Source organism: Euprymna scolopes, chromosome 25, assembly GCF_053919585.1.
Source record: "Euprymna scolopes isolate OS-2025 chromosome 25, ASM5391958v1, whole genome shotgun sequence".
In the NCBI taxonomy this organism is placed as follows: domain Eukaryota; kingdom Metazoa; phylum Mollusca; class Cephalopoda; order Sepiida; family Sepiolidae; genus Euprymna; species Euprymna scolopes.
Window position 1 is genome coordinate 35,035,114 of NC_136506.1, and position 24,290 is coordinate 35,059,403.

At 36.2% G+C, this 24,290-nt stretch overlaps 1 protein-coding gene and 1 pseudogene across 9 annotated transcripts in view; both read right to left on the reverse strand.

Moving 5' to 3' along the window:
• LOC145247326 (uncharacterized) overlaps nt 1–24,290 on the reverse strand; it is a 489,868-nt gene that overhangs the window by 262,823 nt on the left and 202,755 nt on the right. For 8 of the 9 annotated variants that reach the window (XM_080108978.1, XM_080108973.1, XM_080108980.1 and 5 more), the window contains one exon: nt 21,604–23,946. In XM_080108978.1, coding sequence (XP_079965104.1) covers nt 21,604–23,909 — 2,306 coding nt within the window. In that variant the 5' untranslated portion in view covers nt 23,910–23,946. The remainder of the gene's footprint in view (nt 1–21,603; nt 23,947–24,290) is intronic. The other variant, XM_080108981.1, reaches the window with a different exon arrangement.
• On the reverse strand, nt 17,473–17,589 carry LOC145247727 (5S ribosomal RNA; annotated as a pseudogene).

Here is a 24,290-nt window from a genome sequence, read left to right on the forward strand (position 1 = left end):
GGCCCACAGAGAGAGAGAGATCGAGAGCGGAGGGGCCCACAGAGAGAGAGAGATCGAGAGCGGAGGGGCCCACAGAGAGAGAGAGATCGAGAGCGGAGGGGCCCACAGAGAGAGAGAGATCGAGAGCGGAGGGGCCCACAGAGAGAGAGAGAGAGATCGAGAGCGGAGGGGCCCACAGAGAGAGAGAGAGAGATCGAGAGCGGAGGGGCCCACAGAGAGAGAGAGAGAGATCGAGAGCGGAGGGGCCCACAGAGAGAGAGAGAGAGATCGAGAGCGGAGGGGCCCACAGAGAGAGAGAGAGAGATCGAGAGCGGAGGGGCCCACAGAGAGAGAGAGAGAGAGAGAGATCGAGAGCGGAGGGGCCCACAGAGAGAGAGAGAGATCGAGAGCGGAGGAGAGGGGGGGCAGAGAGAGAGAGAGAGAGAGAGATCGAGATCAGAGGAGAGGGGGGCAGAGAGAGAGAGAGAGATCAGAGGAGAGGGGGGGCAGAGAGAGAGAGAGATCAGAGGAGAGGGGGGGGGCAGAGAGAGAGAGAGAGAGATCAGAGGAGAGGGGGGGCAGAGAGAGAGAGATCAGAGGAGAGGGGGGGGCAGAGAGAGAGAGAGAGAGATCGAGATCGGAGAGGAGGGGGGCAGAGATCGAGATCAGAGGAGAGTAGGGGGACAGAAAGAGACACCGGGGGGAGGGGGGACAGAAAGAGAGATCGTGGTGGGCGGGAGAGAAAGAGAGATCGTGGTGGATGGGAGAGAAAGAGAAATCGGGGTGGGTGGGAGAGAAAGAGAAATCAGGGGGAGGGCGGCTGAAAAGGTGAGAGAAAGAGGAAAGGATTGAGAAAAAGAGGAAAGGGATTAAAAAAAGAGGATGTGCTATCAAACAGAGATATATGTCGTATTTCTAGGAGGTTCAGGTTCACCCTCTCAAGCCACGTCTTCTCTCTTTAGCTAGAGGTTGGTTTATTGCCAATTGTCTGAGTAGTCTCTACCGAAGAATGCCGATGGAGCTGCACTGCACAGTGCAGTGCACAGACTATAGAGATCAGTTTGCCTCTCTCATTGTAACTTTTTCATCAACCATCTGGCCTTGTGTCACATTATGCTTATGGTAGGATGCAAGTACAGCGACAGAGAGCAAGGGGGAAAAAGAGAGTAAGAGTGATAAGAGGGGAAAAAGAAAAAGAAAAATAATAAAAGAGAAAATAAAAAAGAAATACAAAAAGAAAAGAAAAGTCTTTTTTGTTTGTTTTTTGTTTTTTTTACCGAAAAGCTTTTAACTTTTTTTTATTTGAATACGAAAGCAAGCAATAAAAAGGGAAGAGAAGGAAAAATTAAAATGCGAGGTTCTTTCCAAAAGTGTTTTAAGTAATTGCTTAATATTTGCCTGATAAAAAATACAAACAAAATGTAAACAGTAGTAATTGCTATCTTAATCAATTTAATCGTGCAGCCCCTGTACTACTGTTTGGTTTCACAAGAATAAAAAAGAAAAATAGATACATCTAAAATGCTTTAGTTTTTTTTTTTTTATCTTGTGAAAGTATAATAAATGTTTAATAATTAGTAAATTCATTAATATGTTCACATGAAATTGAAAGGAAGATAATTTTTTTTCTTTTCTAAACCAAAATATTTGCATACACACACAAATAATTTTTTTAATAGTGATACAAGGGAAGTAATTGTAAATTCAGAGTAGTCCCCCTTGTTTCATTCACACTCTTCTCCAAATGAATCGCACAGTTGAGATTTTCTCAATTGTTTGTTACCTTAGAACACCACCCTAACCCCTAAACTCCATTGCATTAAGCGATCGACTAGCTTGATTTAGGTTCTATATAAACCGGAAAATTCTGGGAAGCCTTAAAATAAATAAAAATTAAAAAATGGGAGAGTATTACTGAACAGGTTTTCTCCAGTTTTGTAACAACGAATTAGTATATATGTATGTGTGTGTATTATATATATATATATATATATATATATATATATATATATATATATATATATATATATATTGGCTGTATACACCCGACGTTGCCAGTTGAACCATATTGCCGGACGGGGGGTTTTGTCACATTATTTAAGATGCAATATCCTAACTTATTACGATTTTCCGAAAATAGAACAATTAAAACAATTCTATTACAACAAACAATAACATAGTTAATTAAAATAGATTTTCTTTAATGTGATATGCAAATGAGGTTACTTCTTGAATGTAAATTTCTTTTGAATAAATAGTATATATTGGAATCATGCTGGAATCAAAGTGAATAAAATCCACTTTCAGTATTAAAATTAATTTATGTACCGTTCGTATATATTAATTAATTTGTGAACAAACAGGAAAGTCGTATTCCTGTCTGTTTGTTCAATATACCTAACGCTAAATACACAAGTAAAAACTTTTCCAGATACGTAAAAGAGTAACTTATTTTGCCTTTGATAACATTTGTTATATGTTTAAATTTTTTTACCATTTTTTCGTACCACTGTGCATTGTAACGCACACTTTTTTTTTTTTTAATACATTAATTAGTTATCTTTTTTTTTGTGGGTACATAGGAAAATTGTTTCTAAGAGGATCCATGGATTAACTAGAGAACTCCATTTCTGAATTTTTGAGATGAGGATCAATTATTTGTATTATTTGGATTTTTCGCACTACTGTTCTCATCTTGAGTGTCATTTTCACGTTTTGGTCGATGTAACTGCCCACCTTCAAGTGTATCTTGTCAAACTCGGGAATTTCGACGGAATTTTAAACGGAACCATTATTTATTTTACAGGGGTAGCAAGGTTTCATTCCGTCAGCCATGACTGGATAGTGGACCTAATTAATTTGCAATTGTATTTTTCAGTCACCCACACTAAGAATTGAACCTTCAGCAGAATATCACTTTTGCTATTGATTTTTACAAGTTCTCTAACCACTGCACTGCGGGCCCTTGCGCAGTAGTTAGAGTACTTGGAAAAATGGGGGCAGTAGTCCAAATATTAACTTTCTTGGCCGCGATTTTAGCTGTTGATTAAAGTTTAAGTCCAGTAATATTGTAATAGTATTGGTTTGATTATAATAGTATTGGTTTGATAAACAATCTCTTAAGTAACCTCACAAATTTTTATTTGTGAGGATTATAGTTTGGCAAGAGTAAAGCTTATTATAGATTACATTTACTGACGAGACACTAATCAAAATGTCCCTATTATAATTGAACGGCAATAAAAGATTGTTAGACTGAAACTTAATGTACAAGTCAGGCAACAACTGGTGTTTACTTGTACAAAATACGGTAGCAATAAAAATTTTATTAGCAATTCCGGGCGTGGCATTTTGGAGGGGGGGGTGTATTTGTGTATGCCATGTTGTTCTTTTTCGGTTTGAGGTTCTTTTCTTGATTAAAATTCTTCTCTGGTATTTTGCACTACTTCCTCTGAAAACTATTTGAAAAATAACCTTCTGACCTGTACCTGAGGATAAAGTGTGTAGAAATTTAAGTAAATGAAAATATGCACACACACACACATTATATATATATATATATATATATATATATATATATATATACACATACATAGGCATCACCAGTTATCAAGGCACAGAGGCCATTCGAGGATAAGGGTTAAAGAGTGTAGAGTGGTCAAAAGGGCAATATCATAGTAATCGTTAGAAGTGTAAATTTGGTAAATTGGATAATGTAAGGGGAATGGCTCATACACAACTTGTTTACGTTGGACTTGAAGACGGCCATATTGTGGTCAGCTGGAAAGCAGGCAAATGGAAAACAGTTCCACAGGCATGCAGTTCTTAGAAAGAAGCTTTGTTAATGGAATCTACATTTAGGTTTAGACACAGATAAAGAGTGGGGGAAATTATTGATAGTGTTTACAGCCAAACGAGTGTTTCTCGGGAATGTTTGGTGAGGTGGGACCATAGATGTGTAATATATATATTTTTACATAGGCATCACCACTTATCAAGGCCCAGAGGTCACTCGAGGATAAGGGTTAAAGAGTGTGCAGTGGTCAATTAGACAATATAGTAATCGTTAGTAATGGAAATTCTGTAAATTTGTTAACAAGTGGAACGGCTCATCAAGAACTTGTTCATGTTGAACTTGAAGACAACCATATTGTAGTCAGCTGAAAAGCAGGCAAATGGAAGAGAGTTCCACAGGCGTGAACTTCTAAGAAAGAAACTTTGTTCATGGAATCTACGTTTAGGTTTAGACACAGATAAAGAGTGGGGGAAATTATTGATAGTGTTTTCAGCTAGACGAATGTTTCACGTGAAAGTTTGGTGAGGGGGACCATAGATTTGAGCTCAGACAAGGACTTGCCATGAAAATAATGATAAAGGTTGCTGGAAAGAGAAAAGAGCATCCCCTAATACTACAAAATCTATTTTGAACTCTATCAAGGCAGGATAAGTCCTTTCTAGCAGCTTCTGCCCAGATGTGGCAACAGTACTCCATCCTTGGATGTACCTGGCTCTTATATAAGCAGAGAATTGCATCAGCAGTAAGATATCTACTGGTTTGATAGAAGGATCCCACCATTTTTGTTGCAGAAACTGATGAGTATTAAAAAAAAAAATTAAAAAGGGGAGGTAATTAAGATATGTTAAAACATAGGACCCATATACATATTTTCATTTATTTAACTTTCAACAATTCTTATCCCCAAGTTAGAATGTTATTCCATGTATTTTCTAATATATGGAAATTAATTTCCATAGAACATTCTCCAAAAAAAAAGTATTTCCATTGTGCAGCTGAGAAGGTTTGGTTTGTTTTATAGCATATCAACCTGTATGGATTATTTAATGTTGAATAGAGTTGTCAAATGTAATTCTATATGGCAGGATAATTATGAATACGTTGCTCTTTATTAAAAGACTACTTATTGGCATTTGGTAATCTTCGTTTTCAAAACAACTAAACATCAGCGATTTGTGAAGAAAATAAAAAGGAGAAATAAGGTTTTGATTTTTTGAAGAATCCGATTGACTGAGTGCGGTAAGGGATTAACTTACAGATTTTAACGTATGTAAAACGAATGGTGTAGATGACCGTTGATGATGTGCATTGCATTGAGAAAAATAATCTTATAATTTTTTTTTTTTTACACAGTGATCACCACTTATCAAGGCCCGGAAGCCACTCAGGGATAAGGGTTATTGCAAGTACATTACGCTAGTGTGGAGATTTGATGAAGTGTTTACTTAAGGGGGCGGTTCATTAGGAATTTGTTAACATTGGACTTGAACACATCCAAGTTGTAGTCCGGTGGGAAGCAGGCAGACGGAACAGAGTTCCACAGGCGTGCAGTTCTAAGAAAGAAGCTTTGTTCATGGAATCTGCATTTTGATTTAGGCACAGATATAGAGTGGGGGAAATTTTTCACAGTGGATTCAGCTAGACGGGTGTTTTTCGTGAAAGATTGGCGTGGGGGGACCATGAATTTGTAATGTGACTCTTAAAGGCAGGTTTGGATCTGATGACTTAAGAGGAAGACTGAATTTGGATATTATAGAGGCATATATGCTGAACAGGAGCCTTCGATGGTATAGTCATGTTGAAAGAATGGATAAGAGTTCTGGAGTTGGTAGATGTGGAACAGTTGAGATAGCCGGTTCAGTTCACAGGGGAAGGCCAGGGAAATTAGTAAATTCATTAATATGTTCGCATGAAATTGAAAGAAAAATAAGTTTTGTTTTTTTTCTTTTCTAAACAAAAATATTTGCACAAAAAAAAAATAAATTAAAATAAAATTCAGTGATACAGGGGAGGTAATGATAAAAATGGGTCAGAATGATAAAGATCTGGCCAGAAATGGGATACTTTGGAAATCAATTGCTAAAACATGTACAACACAAATACTTTTTTTTTTTTTTTTTTTTTACTAACAAGGCACTGATTATCAAGACCCAAAGACCACTCGAGGATAAGAATTAATGAGTTTGTTAGATGAGAATCAATCAAATTCTGAACAGTGACACCCATCATTATTATTTAAAAGAATGGCTGAGCAAGAATTTGTTTACATTGGACTTGAAAACAATGCTGTAGTTGACTAAGAAGCACCAAATGGTATTGTGTTCTACAGATGAGTAGTTCTAGGAAAGAAACTTTGTTTATGGAAATTCCATTCAATTTTAGGTACACAGCAAGAAAAAAAAAAGGATTATTGATAGTAGTTGTAGCTAAACGAGTTCTTGTGAATGTTTTACAGGGTAATCACAGATTGGATAAAATGTCTACATTTTAACAATCTTTCTAGCCAGAATAATTTCTTTTTGTTTTTTTACAAGCTGAATCGAAATACATCTTATGTATGTTAGATGAACATTAACCTGAATTTGACGGTAATGATTATTCTGTCACAGTGCGAGTTTGTGTTTACAAGTTGATGGTAGTTTCCTTTGCGTGCATCGAGATTTCGTATTATGACCAACTGTTTACACAAAACAACACTTTGCCATTGATTGAATTGACTTTTTTTTTTTTTTTGTTTTAGCTTTTCTATTGCAAGGCGTTATATCAGCACGAGAGATAATCATTTTGTATTTATAATAATCACCAGCCTCATGCGTAACATCTATGAGATAGATACGCTTTAAATGACCACCTACCTGCATAATTAATTATTTATAAAGATAATTAGTCGAATGCTTATTTTTGCTGTAATCTTCAATTGACTAATAATACACTTATTTGTACTTACCTATCGATCATAAAGCTGACTCAATCTGTTAAAATAGATTTTGATCGATGGATCAATTTGTCGATCAAAAGCGGCCATTTCATGGTGTTATATATGGCAACAGGGCACTTTGTGTCACAGCTGAAAAGCACAACTAAAGGCCGATTGAAAATGATTGCCAGAATTTTGTGAAGGAATTTTTTTTTTGTTTTACTCTTTTTCATGCCAAACAAGTTATTGCCACTTAGAACATAAGTGGCTACTATTTGAAACCATGTCTACAGAGGTGTTATGTAGGGAACCGAGAAGCAAGATGGCTGTTCACATTACATTTAAACTTAGTACAATCAAGGAAACAAGAAATCAGGGAGTGAATCCCAAAGTCTAGCAGCCCGAGGGAAGAAACTATTAGAATAACAGACTTCTTGGCATCTTGGAACTGCTACAGTGAAGGGGTAAGATTTTGTTGCTAAACTGGTTTGTCGGGTGAGGGGTATGTACGTCAAGGGGGTACAAGTGTAGTAAGTTTATAAGAGCACATTTCATTAAAGTACTTATTAAGCAGGCACAGGAATGCAATACTGGAGTGATGGGACAGGGATTGGAGCTTGGTTGATAGTGTGGGACCTATTAGATTGGAGACTATTTTTTAACCCTGTCTAAGGGGCAGGTGGAGAGAAGTAGCATATGCACCAGCTACCACCTTATTAATCCTTATCTGCAAGTGTTTTAGATTCGTTAAATATTGTCTTGTCAGTTAAAAAATAAGTGACTTGTAATTTTAGATTTATGAAAAGTCATATCAGATTCATCATCGTAAAAACTATTTGGTGTCGCCTTATTCATTTCTAGAGAGGATGGACTGACAAACTTTTTTTTTATATATAGATTTCCCCTAACTTATGAAGATGCAGAGAACTTGAATGCTTACTAAAAACTGTTCTCGAGTGTCTAAAGTCTCTCTAAACATGGGTTTGTCACGACAATCTGGCATGAGGATACTTTCTTCTGCAAGTAAACCTCGACTAAATATTCAAAAATCACAAAACATTCGAAGCACAAATAAAATCACCTTGAGATGGCTACCCTACACGGGATGGCTATTTATACAAGGATCGGTGCAAATTCTTTAAAAGTTATCTATAGTAATAACATTAAGTTTGATCCTCTACCAGACTAAATGAATTCTTCTCATAGAACCTGTGTCTATGAAGGTTCTACCTGATACTAGAAACATGGAGAAAGAAAGAAGTCTTTTTTCTTTTTTTTTTTTTTAAATGTGGTAGAAAATGAGTTCATGCTGCGAATGTCTCACGAGGAGGAACCAAAGATTAGAGCTTCTCTATCTCTTCTGAGAGAAACGATCACCCCGCACCCCACTCTCAGATTTCGAAGTTGATGTTGTTCTGTGTCAAGTCAGGGAAGAGTGATATGTGGAGTTCCTTCAAAAGGTGTGGAGAACCACATTTGAATTCTCAATCATTTTGCTTCGCTTGTTTGGTCTCATGGTATATTAACCCTTTTCAGATGATTTAATTTTTGGAAAAACCTTTTAGACTTCTATTTCTTTATATCTTTAAATATTTGTTCATTGTGTCTGCATTGCTTTTGTTTATAGAGAAAAATTGTTTTGGTTTTTTATTTTTTGCAGAACATGATTGAGTTTTACAAAGAGAAAGGAAAAAAAAAAGGATAACATTAAGATTTAATGCCTGTTAGGTGGGAAAGTCAATATCTTCAGACAGCCTGATCTAGTAGCACCAGTATCTCATCAATGGGGTTACTAAATCATTTCTTGAAATGTAATTCCATTTTTCTAGGTTATTACAATTCACTAGAATTCGAGCCAAGTAAAATCATTTCAGTTCAGCAATTTTTTTTTTTCTCTCTCAACACTTGACCATAAAATAGCAGAGTTCAACCAATTAACCAAGTAATTTGAGATTCTGTTCAATTAGTCCGTTATTCTTAAATGTCACAACTGAAATTATTTAGTTTGATTTTTTGGAAGTTATAAGTTTTGCAAAACAATCATGAAAAATTTTTTTTTTTTTTTTTTTTGTGGGGGGGGGGATAGAACATAAAAATGTCAAATCTGATTCCAATTATTTGTTCAAATAAAAAAAAAAAAAAAAAAAACATTTGTAGAAATAATAGAACAGAAAAAGAAAATGAACAAAAGTAGAAAGGACGAAGGAAGTTAGTCTTTTTCTTGACTCGCGCAGGGGGAGGGGATGGATTGGGAGGGGGCAGGTCGTAAAATACACTTTCATATATTTTAATAAAGATTTCATATCTATTATTACAACGCCAATTCTCTATTGAATCTTATTTGTACCTCATATATAATACTGGTTTCAAACATTAAAAAAAAAAAAAAAAAAAAGACTTGGGTACCATCAGCTAGAATCGAAATCAAAACATTTAATGCTCCAGCTGTGCTCCCTTCTGTTTGCACTATCAATAAATAGATAAGATGAAACCACTTCAAGGTATAAATGAATTTGTGCATGTGTAAAAGTAATAAAAACAGGCTGCAAATTGAAATGAACTTTTTGCATTTCAACTTTCCGATTTATGTTTGTATGCGTTATTCATTCATCCAAACAAAGATTTTACTCGTTATAGACTATCCCGGGTGTATGATTACTAGGGCTATGACAACAGAATATTCTTTTCATTGTTTTTGACTTTCAAGTATAAATCCGAAACACAGACAATTAATTAACCGAGAAACGCATCACTCTACATAAAAAACATAAGATATTAATGGATATATACGTGAGGATTAAAACAAGGAAAAGAATAGGCAGTTGTCATAGCCCTAATGGTTACTATTTCCTGTTAATTTCAGTGTTATGAGAGAAGTAGTTTAAGAGTTTATCGGTTAAATATTTACAGACACACACACACACACATATATATATATACATTAGGCACCGCCAAAAATGGCCGAAAAATCAAGTTGTTGTTTTTTAAAACGAAATTACATTTATTAAAATCCATTATTTCTGAGTAACTTTTTTTTTCAGAAAGATAAAACCCTGAATTTTATCATATAGAAAACAGAATAATGTAAAACTTTTTCTACTATTTTTAATTAAATTTTAAATGTTAAATTTTCCCAAAAAGTTAACAATTGACATTTTTTGTCTTGCACAAAAACGTATATAAATATTAAAAAAAAAAAAAGAAAAAAAAAAAAAGGTTTTTGAAATAATTTATTTATTTGTTGTCTAACTAAGATTTAGGATGATTTTCTAAGAGAATATGCAAACATATTATTATATAAGTACCTGGATTTCAAATAATTCCACTTATTCATATAGGCAACCAGTTACTTCGCATCAATCTAGAGTCTAGATCGACAATGTTTACGTTTGCATTTGATAAAAAGCAAACTATGGAAGATCAAACAGGCCAAAAAAAAAACTTATTTTTCAGTGACGAAAATTTCAATGTATTATTAACGCTGGGGCTGGCCAGTACCAGATGGGTGACCATTTGTATGAGTTTGGTTTTTAATGTGTATGTGTGTGGGGGCCAGGCTCTCCAAAATGGGGGGGGGGGCAATTTAAAGCAGAATAAAAAAAAATTATTTCAGCGCGTTTGGTCCACCGTAGTCGAAAGGCGGCAAACATTTTCAAACAGGATCGAAAAAAAGCTATTTTTAACACAAAGGGCACAATATTTATCGAATTTTTTTGTATCGATTCTTCAAAGCATGCCCTGTTTAATAATGGTCATGCATTATTCGGCTTGCTAAAAAAAATTGTTAATTTATTTATCAAAGATTTTAAAATGGCTTTTTTCGTATAAATATTAAAAAAAAATTTTTTTTGTTTTGCTTAACTTAAATTAATTATTTTACTTAACATATTCACCGAATTTCACACTTCAAAATTCAAAAGCGGGATAATTAAACACAATCGAAGTTCTGATATTCAGACGTCAAAATAAGGTATGCAAACAATTTTTTTTTTTTTAATCTATAATTCTATCCCTTACAAAAACACAATATGTTGTGTTCAGTTTCAGATGATTATTTTAAGCATATTTGTACCCCCTCAAAACAAGGGGGGGGGTTGTAAGCAAAAAAAATTATATATATATATATGAATATCGTTTATGAAAAATAAGTACACTGTTATAAAGTTCATTCTTCTCTTAATAATCGCTGTAAACTTAAATTGCAAACAAAGGGAGAAAACTCTTTTTGACTTTGCTTAAGTATTTCAACCTTTCTAATAAAAAATCCTACGTTGGCTAAAATCTCATATCACACCAGTAAGTGTAAAAAAAAAAAAAAAGAAGGCCTTCCCAATCTGTCTTTCTTACTTTCGTAATTGTTACCTCACAAAGGACTTTCTTTGTAGCTGAGAGCAAAATCTTAGCAGCGGACAGCCCGTGAACTGTTTTGGGGCACTACATTTTTTTTTTCTTTTCCTAATAAAATTGTTTGTTTCTATCCACCAAGTTTTTTCTCATTTTTTTTTGTTACTTTTCTTTGTCTTTTTATTGGTAACGTTTTTATACATCGAAGTGATCTTCATTCGAATTGAAGATCATTTTATCGTTAGTATTAGCAAAGGAAAATTACGTTTTAAACAGCAAAAAAAATTTTTTTGTTTCTTTGGAATTGCAAAATAGTCTCAAATCTTGATTCAGACACCCCAAAACGTTCTAATTTTTCCAATTCCGATTTATCGAACAACACACATAAAATTAAATTTATGTACAGTTTCTTTAGCAATTGCAGTAAGATTTTTTTTTTTTTTAAATATCAGGTGCAAATGTTTTGGTTATAGTCAGCAAATGTACTTCCTAACTTCCGGCCTAAGTAATTTGCAATTATTAGGACCTTTATACAGTCATGACTAATGGACCAAGAGAATGCTATCCCCATGAAGTAAATAAAGGGTTTTGCTCCAAATTCCATGCAAATTCCAGAGTTCGACAGAAAAATTCCAGAGTTCAATAAGGTATACGTGAAGAAGATCGGGTACACCTGAAGAAGGTTGGAGGTTACATCAACCGAAACATTGTGAAAATGACACTCAAGAGGAGAGCAGTATTCTGAAGAGTCGAAATAATACGAATAACCAGTCTTCATCTCACAAAATTCAGAAACGTAATATTCTTTATGGTAATAAAAGTCTACCCTATGCTAAAATAGACTGAGATGGTTTGGCCACATCCAACGCACAGCAGTCGGCAAGTGGCCAAAGAAGAATTATTAACTTTGATGTCCATGGAGCCTGTCCAAGAAGTCAACCTAGGAAGAGATGGAGTGATAATGTCCAGCAAGACCTGAAACATCACAGGTTAACGAAAGCATTGGCAATCAATCAAATAAAGTGGAGAGAAGCCATTCGACTAAATCGATGACCCAAACATCCAGCCCTTGAACTCTGAGAACATGCGACGATACATGTCAGGAGGAGCAGCAGCAGCAATAGTAGTAATAATAAGTAGGTCTGTGACAACAGCATATTCTTTTCATTCTTTTGACTCAAGTATATATCTGACACAGTAAGACACAGTCAATCAACCGAGAAACACATCAATCTATATAAAAACATGTAAGATATTAACGGATATATACTCAAGAGTCAAAACAATGAAAAGAATATGCTGTTGTCACATCCCTAGTAATAATCCAGAAAATATTTAGTTTTTAAAAAAATTAAATTGTAGTAGGTGAGGCACTTGTCTTCCTTGCAGCCTCTTTCCAACAGAAAATATGTTGCAAACCTGTCCATACTCTATCGTAATTTTCATGGAAAGTGTTTATCTGAACTCCAATCTATGGTCCTTCCTTTGCCAAACTTTCACAAAGAAACACTCGACTAGCTACAACCACTATCAACAATTTCCCTCACTCTATCAGTGCTTAAATGTAATTGCATATTCCATCAAGACAGCTTCTTTCCTAAAACTGCCCATCTGTGAAACACAGTTTCATTGGCCTGCTTCGTGGCCAACTATCGTATGGTAGCCTTCAAGTCTAATGTAAACAAGTTCTTGTTTAATTGTCCCCTTAAATACTCAAATTGTACCCAACTCAAACGAAGAACAATTACCAGACTACCACATTACATTCATTAAATTGAAAAACAAGATTTGTTTTATCTTCCTAATCTAAGTTACATATAAAGTTATTCAAAATCATTGAGGTTTAGGCATACTTCAATGGTTAATGGTACAGATTAACAACCTAGGTGTCCCAAATTCGAATCCAGTTCATTCCACAAAAATCACTTTCACTTAGGATGTTGGCAACCTTCACAGTTCCTCTCATAAGTATCTGAGGTCTTTCTAGAAATAATTCGTACAAGAAGATTTTTTTTTTTTTTTTTAACAAAGGAGTCACCACTTATCAAGGCCCGTAGGCTACTCCAGGATAAGGGTTAATGGGTATACATTAGTCAATGTGATTATAGCGTAGTAAACATAAGTAGTGAGAATTTTGTAAATTGGATTACTTAGGGGGACGGTTCATCAAGAACTTGTTTACGTTGGACTTGAAGACAATCTGATTGTAGTCAGCTGGAAAGCAGGCAAACGGAAGAGAGTTCCACAGGTATACAGTTCTAAGAAAGAAGCTTTGTTCATGGAATCTACGTTTAGGTTAAGGGACAGATAAAGAGTGTGGGAAATTATTGATACTGGTTTTGGCTAGACGAGTGTTTTTCGTGAAAGTTTGGCGAGGGGGACCATGGATTGAAGTTCAGATGAGCACTTGCCATGAAAATAACGATAAAGCAGAGACAGGCTCGCAATGTCTCTTCTGTTGGAAAGAGGTTGCAGGGAAGAGAAAAGGGTATTATTGCATGCAAATAAAAAAGGTTAAACAAAATTCTAACAGGAAACATTCAGCTATGCAGAAATCGACGTCATTTTCTTTTTATTCCACCCCAGGTTTGTAGCATCATAATTTTATACAGCTACAGTACTGGTTAGTGTGCTTCTTTGCGTATAATAACGGAATCCGAAAACAGAAATACTGAATTTCAAGTAAAACAATGGTATTTACTTAATTGTTATGTCGCTGTAATGAAAATATCCAAAAATTACAAAAAAGCAATAAGGTACAAAATTAATTACCAATAAAAACAGATTTCGAAAACAATTAGCAAAAACCGAGTTTTACTAATTTGGCCTAAGATTTTCAAAATCTCACTTGTTACGATTCAAATTTTCTTTTTTAAGAAAAACTCCGTTTTTACTGATTGTCTTCAAAAACTATTTTCATTAATAATTAATTTTCTAACTCACCGTTTTTCGTAATTTTTGGATATGGTCATTACTGCAATTAAGTAGATACCATTGATTTTACTTGAAATTCAATATTTCGGTTTTCAAATTTTGTTATAACAAACAAAATTTGAAAAAGGAAGAATTACTGTTTTCTGGGTTGAAATCTATTTCATCTAACATTTATCGTTTGTAAGTTTTAGACCTTGAAGTAGTAGTTTTATTTTTAGATCCTTACATCCAGTGGCTTTATGCTGTGTCTGGAGCGATTTCCATAAAAAAATAAAATACTGTGCATCATATTAAAAGTTATTGCACCAAAAAATATTTGACTAGATGTCCTTTTTATAACTGGATTCCACACACGACTAAAGTTAATCTGAATAAACTAACGTAAAACTAAACGGAGAAAGGAAAGCCATGCGATATTCATTCTTACATTGTCCCTCAAAAGCAAAACCTGACGTTACTAGATTAGGCTGTCTGAAGATATCGGTTTCCTGATCTAAAATCCACCAAATATTGATGTTATTGTTTGTCTCCGATTCCTTTTGCAAAAGTTTCTCAAAAGTTTCTTTTAGTTTTTTTAAAGTCCAAAACAGTTCTTTACAAAACAATTAAACCAAACACGATGAATAAATAATAAATATTTGAAGATATAAAGAACTTTCAAAAAGCAACAAACTAGCTCAGACTTAAAAAAAAAAAAAAAAAAAAAAAAAAAAAAGCAAATAACTCAGTCAGCCCCTCCCCCCCCCAAAAAAAAAATTAACACTAACTCGGTCAGATCCCACCCCTACACAAAAAAAAAAAAAAAAAAAAAAAAAAAGCAACCAACTTGCTCACCCCCCCCCCCAAAAAAAAAGGAAGCAACCAACTTGCTCAGACTCCAAAAAAAGCAATTCGCGCAGACTTCCCCAAAAAAGCAATCAACTTGCTCAGATCCTGGTGTCAGTAAGCTTCTAAAATAAACTTTTGTATCTTTGACAACGATAGTTAAAATGTCTAAACATGAAGCTTTCTTAGCTAGAATATTCGCCTCTCTACACGTCCACCCACCCCTGCTTATCGGGATGTGCTTCGGGTATGCACGACGATAGAAATGTTTTATTAAGTGGGGTTTGAAGATAAACCTTATAAGTCCCTTCCACTCAATTCTTCATCAAAGGGTAACTTCTTTTAGACTTATTTTAGTCCTCGTATGTACCAAGATGATGACACGCTGTTCCTATCAGTAACCCTATCCCCTAAAGATAAGCACATCCTCTCAAATAAAGCCTAACATATGCATCAACAGCAGACCCATGTCCATCAGAATAGAACGGAAAGCATCTCCACTTATAGTTCACCTGAGTTAGTTTGGCCCAAAAGATAAGGGAGAGGACAAGGCTGAGCAAATAAAATAGAAAAGTGTAACAAAGCTTTTTACTTATAAAGAATAAATGTTTTTTCATGGAAATCACTCCAGACAAGGCATGAAGCCACTTGAGATGTAAAATTTTATAAAAACCAAAAAACAAACTATTTTAAGATAAAAAAAACTATCCAATGTTAAGTATTAGATGAAATAGATTCTATGTTTCTGAAATTTTTTAGATGAGGATTGGCTATTCGTATTATTTGGATTCTTTAGACTACTGTTCTCATCTTGAGTGTCATTTTCCACAACATTTCGGTCGGTGTAACCGCTGACCACCTTTAGGTCTTGTCGAACTTCGGAATTTGGACGAAATTTTGAACGGAACCCTTTATTTACTTCACGGGAGTATTATGCTTTCGTTCCGTGAGCTATAGTCTTAAGTTGCAATTGTATTTTCCGATTGCCCACACTGAGAATTAAACCTTCAACCTTCAGGAGAATATCACATTTTACAATTAATTTTTCCAAGAACTCTGACGACTGCGCCATGGGTCCTTGTGCAAGTTTGAAAAAATTCACCTGAAAAAGATCGGGGGGTGACATCGACCGATCGTGAAAATGACACTCATGATGAGAACAATAGTCAAGAAAATCCAAATAATATTAAAGATTAGGATTAAGAAAAAAAAAAAAATTCTTTCCTCTTTTGCAGAACCCCCCCCCCAAAAAAAACAATCATTCATGGAATGCGAGGATTAAAAGACAAAAAATAAAGGAAGTGAGAGTTTATATTAAAAAGAAATAAACTTTGTTATTTGTGTTTTGATTTTCTAACGACTATGTTCGCTGGAGGAATATTTTTTTTTTTCACCATTCACCAATAACATCAAGTGAGAATATGCACCTGAAGACGATCGGAGGTTACATCGGCCGTAACTTTGTAAGAATAACAACAAACGTTATAAAAATGACGCTCCTGATGAGAACAGTAGTCTGAAGAATCCAAATAATATAAAAACTGATTTTTAAGTCGAAAATGTTCAACTTTGGAATTTAAAACTTTCCCATACTCAAATCTTGTCCAACTTTTAGAGTGATGGAGAATGGACCCAACCTGACAAAACTATTTAAAAAAAAAAAAAAAAAAAAAAAGTTGCAATTTTTTTTTGTATTAGATGGTGCATTGAACAGTCGATTACTTTCTCGTAGTTTTTCTTAATACTTGTCTTGTAAACCTTAAAAACTGTCTTCAATATGAAAGCAAAAAAAAAAAAAAAAAGATTCCCAGGTTATGCTGGGTCGTAACAGCTAGTTTTATCTAAATGCGGACCTGGAAAATTATCTCGGCTGTTAATGTACTCATTTAATTTATTCATTCGTTTCTTCTGTTAATGTTTGAAGAATTTCTGCACTGGCGACAAATACACTTAATTAACAAAAACAACACAACTAAAACTCAAGGTCAAACTGAACAATGCAAGACAATATTGGACACAACCAGCATGTCGCAGTCACGTGGTGATGCAGCCTTTTTTACACTGAAAAAGAACCGCTTCTCTTGCATCTTTATATCTCCAGAAAAGCCACTAACCTTTCTCCTCATCAGTCAGTCTGAAATAGCATCATTCGTACTTGTTTTTAATGCCAACTTCAAACGAACTAGATTCATAGATAAGTAAAAAAAAAAGTCAAAAGAAAAACGTCTTCACACGCGGCCTTCTTTTATAAGTCATGGTGTATGCTGACCTACCTATATCAGGAATAAATGGACTTACCCAGACACGATGAATACAGTTAAACTAAACGTCATGGCAACTAATGGTGGAAGATATGGCTCTGGAATAATGTTCCACTGGCCTGCTTCCCGGCTGATTACAATATAGTAGCCTCCAAGTCCAATGTAAACAAGTTGAGCCGTCCCTTTAAACAATCGAAATTTTGCACAATTAACGATTACTACACTACCACCTTACATTCATTAACCATTATTCTCGAGTGGCCTTCGGGCCTTGATAAATGGTGACTAATCCATCCATAGCCCTTGAGCCCTTGGAAGGACATAGGCCATCTACAACTTTTTGTAGATGTTTTTGTAGCGAGGAGTTCTTTTTACAGGGTGAGGGTGCTGGCCCCATGCCCAACCTTCCCAGAAGGTACATACAGCGCCTAGCCTTCCCAAATGGTCACCCATCTGGTACTGGCCAGGCTCAACGTTGCTTAACTTCGGTGATCTGGCGAGAACCGGTGTGTCAACGTGATTGTGCCGTACATAAATGGTGACTAACTTGTAAAAAAATAAATAAATAAAAAAAATAATAATGTGTATGGCATTAACATGCTTTTGTGAATACTGTTTTTGTTAACCATACTTAACTATTTTTGTTAACTATACTACTGTTTGTCTTTGTTACCGGCCTGCAAAGCCACGGCAATAATCTAAGATTCAAAGAAATTGTAATTGTGTATAACGTTTTAAGATAGAATCAAAGAAAATAGAGAATTTTGGGAACTATCAGATGAAATCTCATTTTCTGTATTATTATAGAAAAGGAACAGTGTGTGTGTGTGTGTGTGTGTGTGTGTATGTGAGAGTTCGTTTCCTATAGACTCGAAAACAGCTGGGCTGATTTTTATGAAATTTCATAAAAAGGTACTTTATGTGCCTGGCAGTGTTCTTAGCTAGATTTTGTATTGAACTGTCTTTAATAAGTATTGATAATCGAAATAATCCAATGAATGAAGGAACGGGCAATTTTGACTAAAATTAACACCTTATACAGCCTAACATCACAAGTGCATTTGAGAAGTTATATTAACACGCAAACAGAAAGGTCGAACATTAAAAAAAAAATCAACAGTAGGTTCTTTGATATGACAGGGGCGCGTTCAAAATGAATGTTTTTCTTTTACACCATGATACTTGATATTTTTATTTTAAACTTGAATTCAAGCTATTATCAATGTACAAGCAGTAAGTCCCGGCATATAAAATCAAAAGTAAGTTCTTTGATATGACGGGAGGAGCCTCTAAATGAATGTTTCTATTTAGAGCACAATTGAATTACGATAGTTGACTTTTGCATTTTAAACTTTAATTCAAGCCATTATATAAAAATAATTAAAAAAAACAAAAAAAAATAGTAGGTTCTATACAGTGCAATGTAGACTACAATGTATTGTGGATTAAGTCATTGCAGAGAGGCATCTGAAGCTTCCTCCCGGTGTACAATTTGATTGAAAAATGGGCGATTTCACCGATTTCAATGACAAAAATATCAGCGTTTGAAACACGTTCGTTGATTCCAGGTAACGTCGAGTTTCCCTGCAAGTATTTAATAGAATTTGATCTGTAGTTTAATATGCATTAATTATATGAATGCAATAATAGTAGTACTTTGGGCTAAGGCCACAGTGTAGTACCTGTTCTGGTGCTACACTTAATTTGCCCTTAGTCAATGTAAGGGAAAACGTTCTATACTAAGGCAATTTTTATTTTTACCTCCTTCCACAGTGCTCCTTTCTGGGGAGGCTGGTTTTCCACACACATTAAAAAAGACCTTGTGTTACATTTTGCTCTCGTGGGGAAGTAAATAAATACCAATACCATTTTATTATATCTAGAAACAAGAAGCAAACGTCAACTAATTTCTTAGAGTTAATCTATATAATCATAAAACTCAAATGACCTTGTAATGAGTGTTGTAAGCACACATCCGGTTTACGACTTCCGGTTGCGCATGTGTACATAAACATAAACCAATAACAGCGTAAACAAATAAACACAAATCGGTACTTTTCAGAACGGCGATTTATTAATGCATCTTTCTTAAAAACACTCATACATTTTCTTCTACACTACCAACATAAATAAATAACGCTGAAAATATGTTGTTTTAAATTGCATTACAAATAAATAATCAACGCAACAATAAAACGTATTGTTTTACTGTGTATGTTTTCAGCGTCCCAATTGTTTTTGTTTTTTTTCGCATTTAAATTATCCAAATGAACAATTGTTAATACTTTCTGCTTTTTGTTTTTAAATCGTTCATTTCCGCATTATCTTAATTAGTTTTATTGATCTTATTATTAACATATAAATTAAATATTTGACCCAATGGGTCCTGAATGTTTAAAATAAATGAAAAAAGTTACATTTTATTTTCATTTTATATTTAAAAAGCCATTCTTAACATGGGGAGAGTTTTTTTTTTTTTTTTTTTTTTTTTTAACTATTCTGTACTTTCAACTAATAATTTCATTTAAAAAAGATATCAAAATTCGAATTTAACCTAATATTATGGTATCTGTTCAGTGCACATTTACCTATAAGTATGACAAACCACTTATAATTCAATGGCTGTAAGTTTTTTTTTCCAAAAACAAACAATTATAACAGAACTACTCATAGAAATCTATCTATATTCTTTTTTCATTTTAATATACTTTCATAGAAATGTTTCTGTTATGTCACAAAAAAACTATTTTCTTTACGTCACAAGTGTCACGCTCATACATTAATTCCATAGCTAATGTAGCATACTGACCCAACGGGTCACGGGTAGTCTAGTTTAATTATAAACATTTTAGCTAAGAAAGTTATCAACTAAAATTGTTAGGAAATGGATCGAGAAATAGAGGGGAGTGTGTAAATTACATTGTAGACACGTTTACAGGAAGTGAGGGTCAGCTGATCGGATTTGTGTGTGAATCACATGATCAGGTTAGCTACGTCCAAGGATGGAATACTGCTGCCATATCTGGGCAGGAGCTGCTAAAAATAGCCTATCCTGCCTTGACAGAGTACAAAATAGACTTCATGGCTTAGTGGGGGATGCCCTTTTCTCTACCCTGCAACCTCTCTCCCACAGAAGAGACGTTGCGAGCCTATCCTTGTTTTACCGTTATTTCCATGGCAGGTGCTCGTCTGAACTCCAATCTCTGGTCTCCCCTCGCCATCTTTCATGAAAAACACCCGTCTAGCTGAATCCACTATGAAAAATTTTCCCCACTCTTTATCTGTGCTTAAATCAAAACATGGATTCCATGAACAAAACTTCTTTCTTAGAACTGCACGCCTGTGGAACACTGTTCCGTCTGCCTGCTTCCCACCGGACTACAACTTGGATGTCTTCAAGTCCAACGTTAACAAATTCCTAATGAACCGCCCCCTTAAGTAAACACTTCATCAAATCTCCACACTAACGTAATGTACTTGCAATAACCCTTATCCCTGAGTGGCTTCCGGGCCTTGATAAGTGGTGACCACTGTAAAAAAAAAAAAAAAAAGCTGGATCGAAGAGATCGAGATTTGATTGTTAACCAAGCAGACACAACGATATACTCCTCTGTCTCTCTCTCTCTCTCTCTCCACCCCTAACAGAGAAACAATGAGGAATAAAAACGGACTGTTGCTTACACCAAATGTGTTGTGTATTTGAATTCTAGAAAAAAGGTTCATAATATAACAAAATTTTGATTTTTTGGTTGTTAACTATATTGTAATTTTATCAGTTCATTATTATGTATTATTAGTATAGACCCGCTATCAAAAATAATTAAAAAAAAAAAAAAAAAAATACGATACTTAGTGTTTGCACTAATCTATATATATATATCTATAAAATGGGAATGCGTGTGTATAGGTGAGGACATTTCTCAACCTATATACTCAACGAATTTTTATCTATAAATTTGAAATTTTGTATCTAGAGTAAGTGGAAAACTTTTTAATCGGTTTTCATCTCGAAAAAAGAGCTGCTAAGGGGTCAAAATTGGTAATTGGAGGGTCATCAGATTTTTATTTGTCAAATGTTTCATGACTGCGCATGCGCAAATCATTCGCATGACAGCTTCCTTATGCTAAGATTAAGTAATTTTGACAACATCATTTTTTAAAGATCGTGGCAAGCTGGCCAAATGGTTATCGCACTTGACTCGCTCTTTAGGTTTTGTTTTCGATCTCAGCTAGAGTATTTTTTTTTTTTTTTTTTACTTACGAAAAGTGAACTGTTTAGAAAAAACAATCGCATGCACAAGTCTCAGTTTTTAAAATTTTTTAAATTTTTTTTAAAGGAATTTAGCGTTACGTTTAATACAGGACAATGCTGGGCACAGCTGCTAGTATTCATATAAAATAACATCTCAATCAATGAAATAAAAAAAAAAAAAAACGTCTCAGTCTGGAAAGTTAAAAGAAAAAATTATACAACTATAAATGTGAACACTGTCGAAACAGTTAAAATAATTCAAAATATGAGAGCAAATAAAAAAATTTACACTTACTTTGGATCAACAAACTGTTTAATCATTTGTCCATCCGGGAAAGTAACGAAGACTTCCTTCTTCGGGCTTTTCGGCAACATTTCTTTATATGGAATTTGTGGTCCTGGCTTCGTGGGTAAAGATTGGGAGATATTTGTATAGTTTTCAATCGGGGAATTCTTTAGCGCCTTAGCAGCTAATGAAGGTGAAGGGGCCTCTTTTGCTCGAAATGGAAGAGAGACAGGAGTTTTTGGTGATCTTGGTGGTTTTTTAACAGGGAAGGACTTTGAAACATGCTTCAAAGGAGTGGATACCTGGTAATTTTTATCAACATTTTCAGGATTATAATGTCCTTTTGGGGTTGTAGGTGTTGATCCAATATTCGTTTGTTTGGGGCTGGACCCCTGGTGACCATTACTGTATCCGTGGGTAGAATAGCTAGAGTTGTCTGGTGGTTGTTGATCTTCATGATACTGTGGATAAGAATTATAATCATTATTGCAATGCTGTGAATTATAGGAAGAGCCATCATACACGTCTGATGGAGGTCGATCCGTAAGAACATGAGATGATAGTCTTGACTGGTTCTTTAGAGAAGGAGACCCACCGTGACCGTGGGGGGATGGAGGCCCGCCGTGACCGTGGGGGGATGGAGGCCCGCCGTGACCGTGGGGGGATGGAGGCCCGCCGTGACCGTGGGGGGATGGAGGCCCGCCGTGACCGTGGGGGGATGGAGGCCCGCCGTGACCGTGGGGGGAAGGAGGACCACCATGACCGTGGGGGGAAGAAGGGCCACCATGACCGTGGGGAGAAGAAGGGCCACCATGACCGTGGGGAGAAGAAGGGCCACCATGACCGTGGGGAGAAGAAGGGCCACCATGACCGTGGGGAGAAGAAGGGCCACCATGACCGTGGGGAGAAGAAGGGCCACCATGACCGTGGGGAGAAGAAGGGCCACCATGACCGTGGGGAGAAGAAGGGCCACCATGACCGTGGGGAGAAGAAGGGCCACCATGACCGTGGGGAGAAGAAGGGCCACCATGACCGTGGGGAGAAGAAGGGCCACCATGACCGTGGGGAGAAGAAGGGCCACCATGACCGTGGGGAGAAGAAGGGCCACTGTGACTATAAGAAGGTGGGTCGTGAGAAGGTGCACCACTATGACCATGGAGAGAAGGAGGGTCATAAGAAGATGGTCCATGAGGAGAGGAACGACCATGACCTTGGGGAAAAGGAGGGCCATGAGGAGAAGAGGATCCACTTTGATCATGGGGTGAAGAAGAGGCATAAGGAGAGGAAGAACCATCATGACCGTGGGGGGAAGACCGGCCGCCATGACCGTGGGGGGAAGACCGGCCGCCATGACCGTGGGGGGAAGACCGGCCGCCATGACCGTGGGGGGAAGACCGGCCGCCATGACCGTGGGGGGAAGACCGGCCGCCATGACCGTGGGGGGAAGACCGGCCGCCATGACCGTGGGGGGAAGACCGGCCGCCATGACCGTGGGGGGAAGACCGGCCATCGTCACTATGGGGGTAAAGTCTGCCACCATGACCATGAGGCGAAGATGAACCGCCATGACCATGAGGAGAAGGTGGACCACTATGACCATGGGGAGAAGAGAGACTATCATGACTATAAGAAGAGGTACTGCTGTGGCCATTGTGTGATCGTGATGGTGGTAGACCATGCCCACGAGAAGAAGATTGGTGGCCAGTACCACGGCCAGAAGAATTGTCTATATATTGAGAAGACTGTTGATTCCCCAGATTAGAAGAGGAAGCTGAAAAATCCATAGAAGAATAAGACTCGTATTCATACAGATCATGATTAATAGCGTGTTCCGAAGAATATCGATTATCTTCAGGTTTAGTATGAGGATTATAATTATTATCATTTGACGAATTTTCTATATAAGACTGATTCTGATTAGATCCTTGGGAGTTACCATAACTAACACCCTGGTGATCATAGTGAGCTTGCTCATTATCATAATAGAGATTCGGATCAGAAGAGTGACCACTACTTTCAGAATAGGCTTGAGAAGCAAGGCCTTCGTGTAATGATCTACTGGATCGGTTATCCATCGATGCCCCACTAGTTGAAGGAGAATTGGATCTTTTGCTCATAGAAGGTGGTGGTGATGGATATCCTTCATTCTTTGGAGGAGGAGGACGTGGTGGTGATGTGCTGTTTGAAGGTGATCGTCCTTTGTCTGTCTGCTGTGGTGGACATCCTGCAACTGGAGCAGAGGTTGTTTTGGACGAGGTGTTTCTAGGGGTCCCATTTTCAGGGTTCGATGACTTCTTTTTTGTCTTGCCCTTCATCACAACAACCCCACCTTTCTTAGAAGATGAAGATTTTCTGGAAAAAAAGAAAGGAAAAAGGAAACGCTGTTATTGAAAGTGATGAGTATGCATGGCATGGCATATGAAAAGATACAAATATTAGGTTGTCCCAAAAGTTTGTTTAACACTTGCGAAAAATTGAATTTTTTTTTTTTTGCATTTGTATGATGATCCTTATCTTTCTATTCTAGATTACAACTGATAAAATTGAGCCGCAGGTTTGGATTTGTTACAGCTGAAAGTGAAATCTTTCAAATAGAAGAGATTTGCGGTTCCAAAGGTGAAGGAAGAATTGCATATGCGATGATCTCAAAGTGGTACAAAAGTTTTCATTCTGGTGACAGGAATCTTGAAGATAAG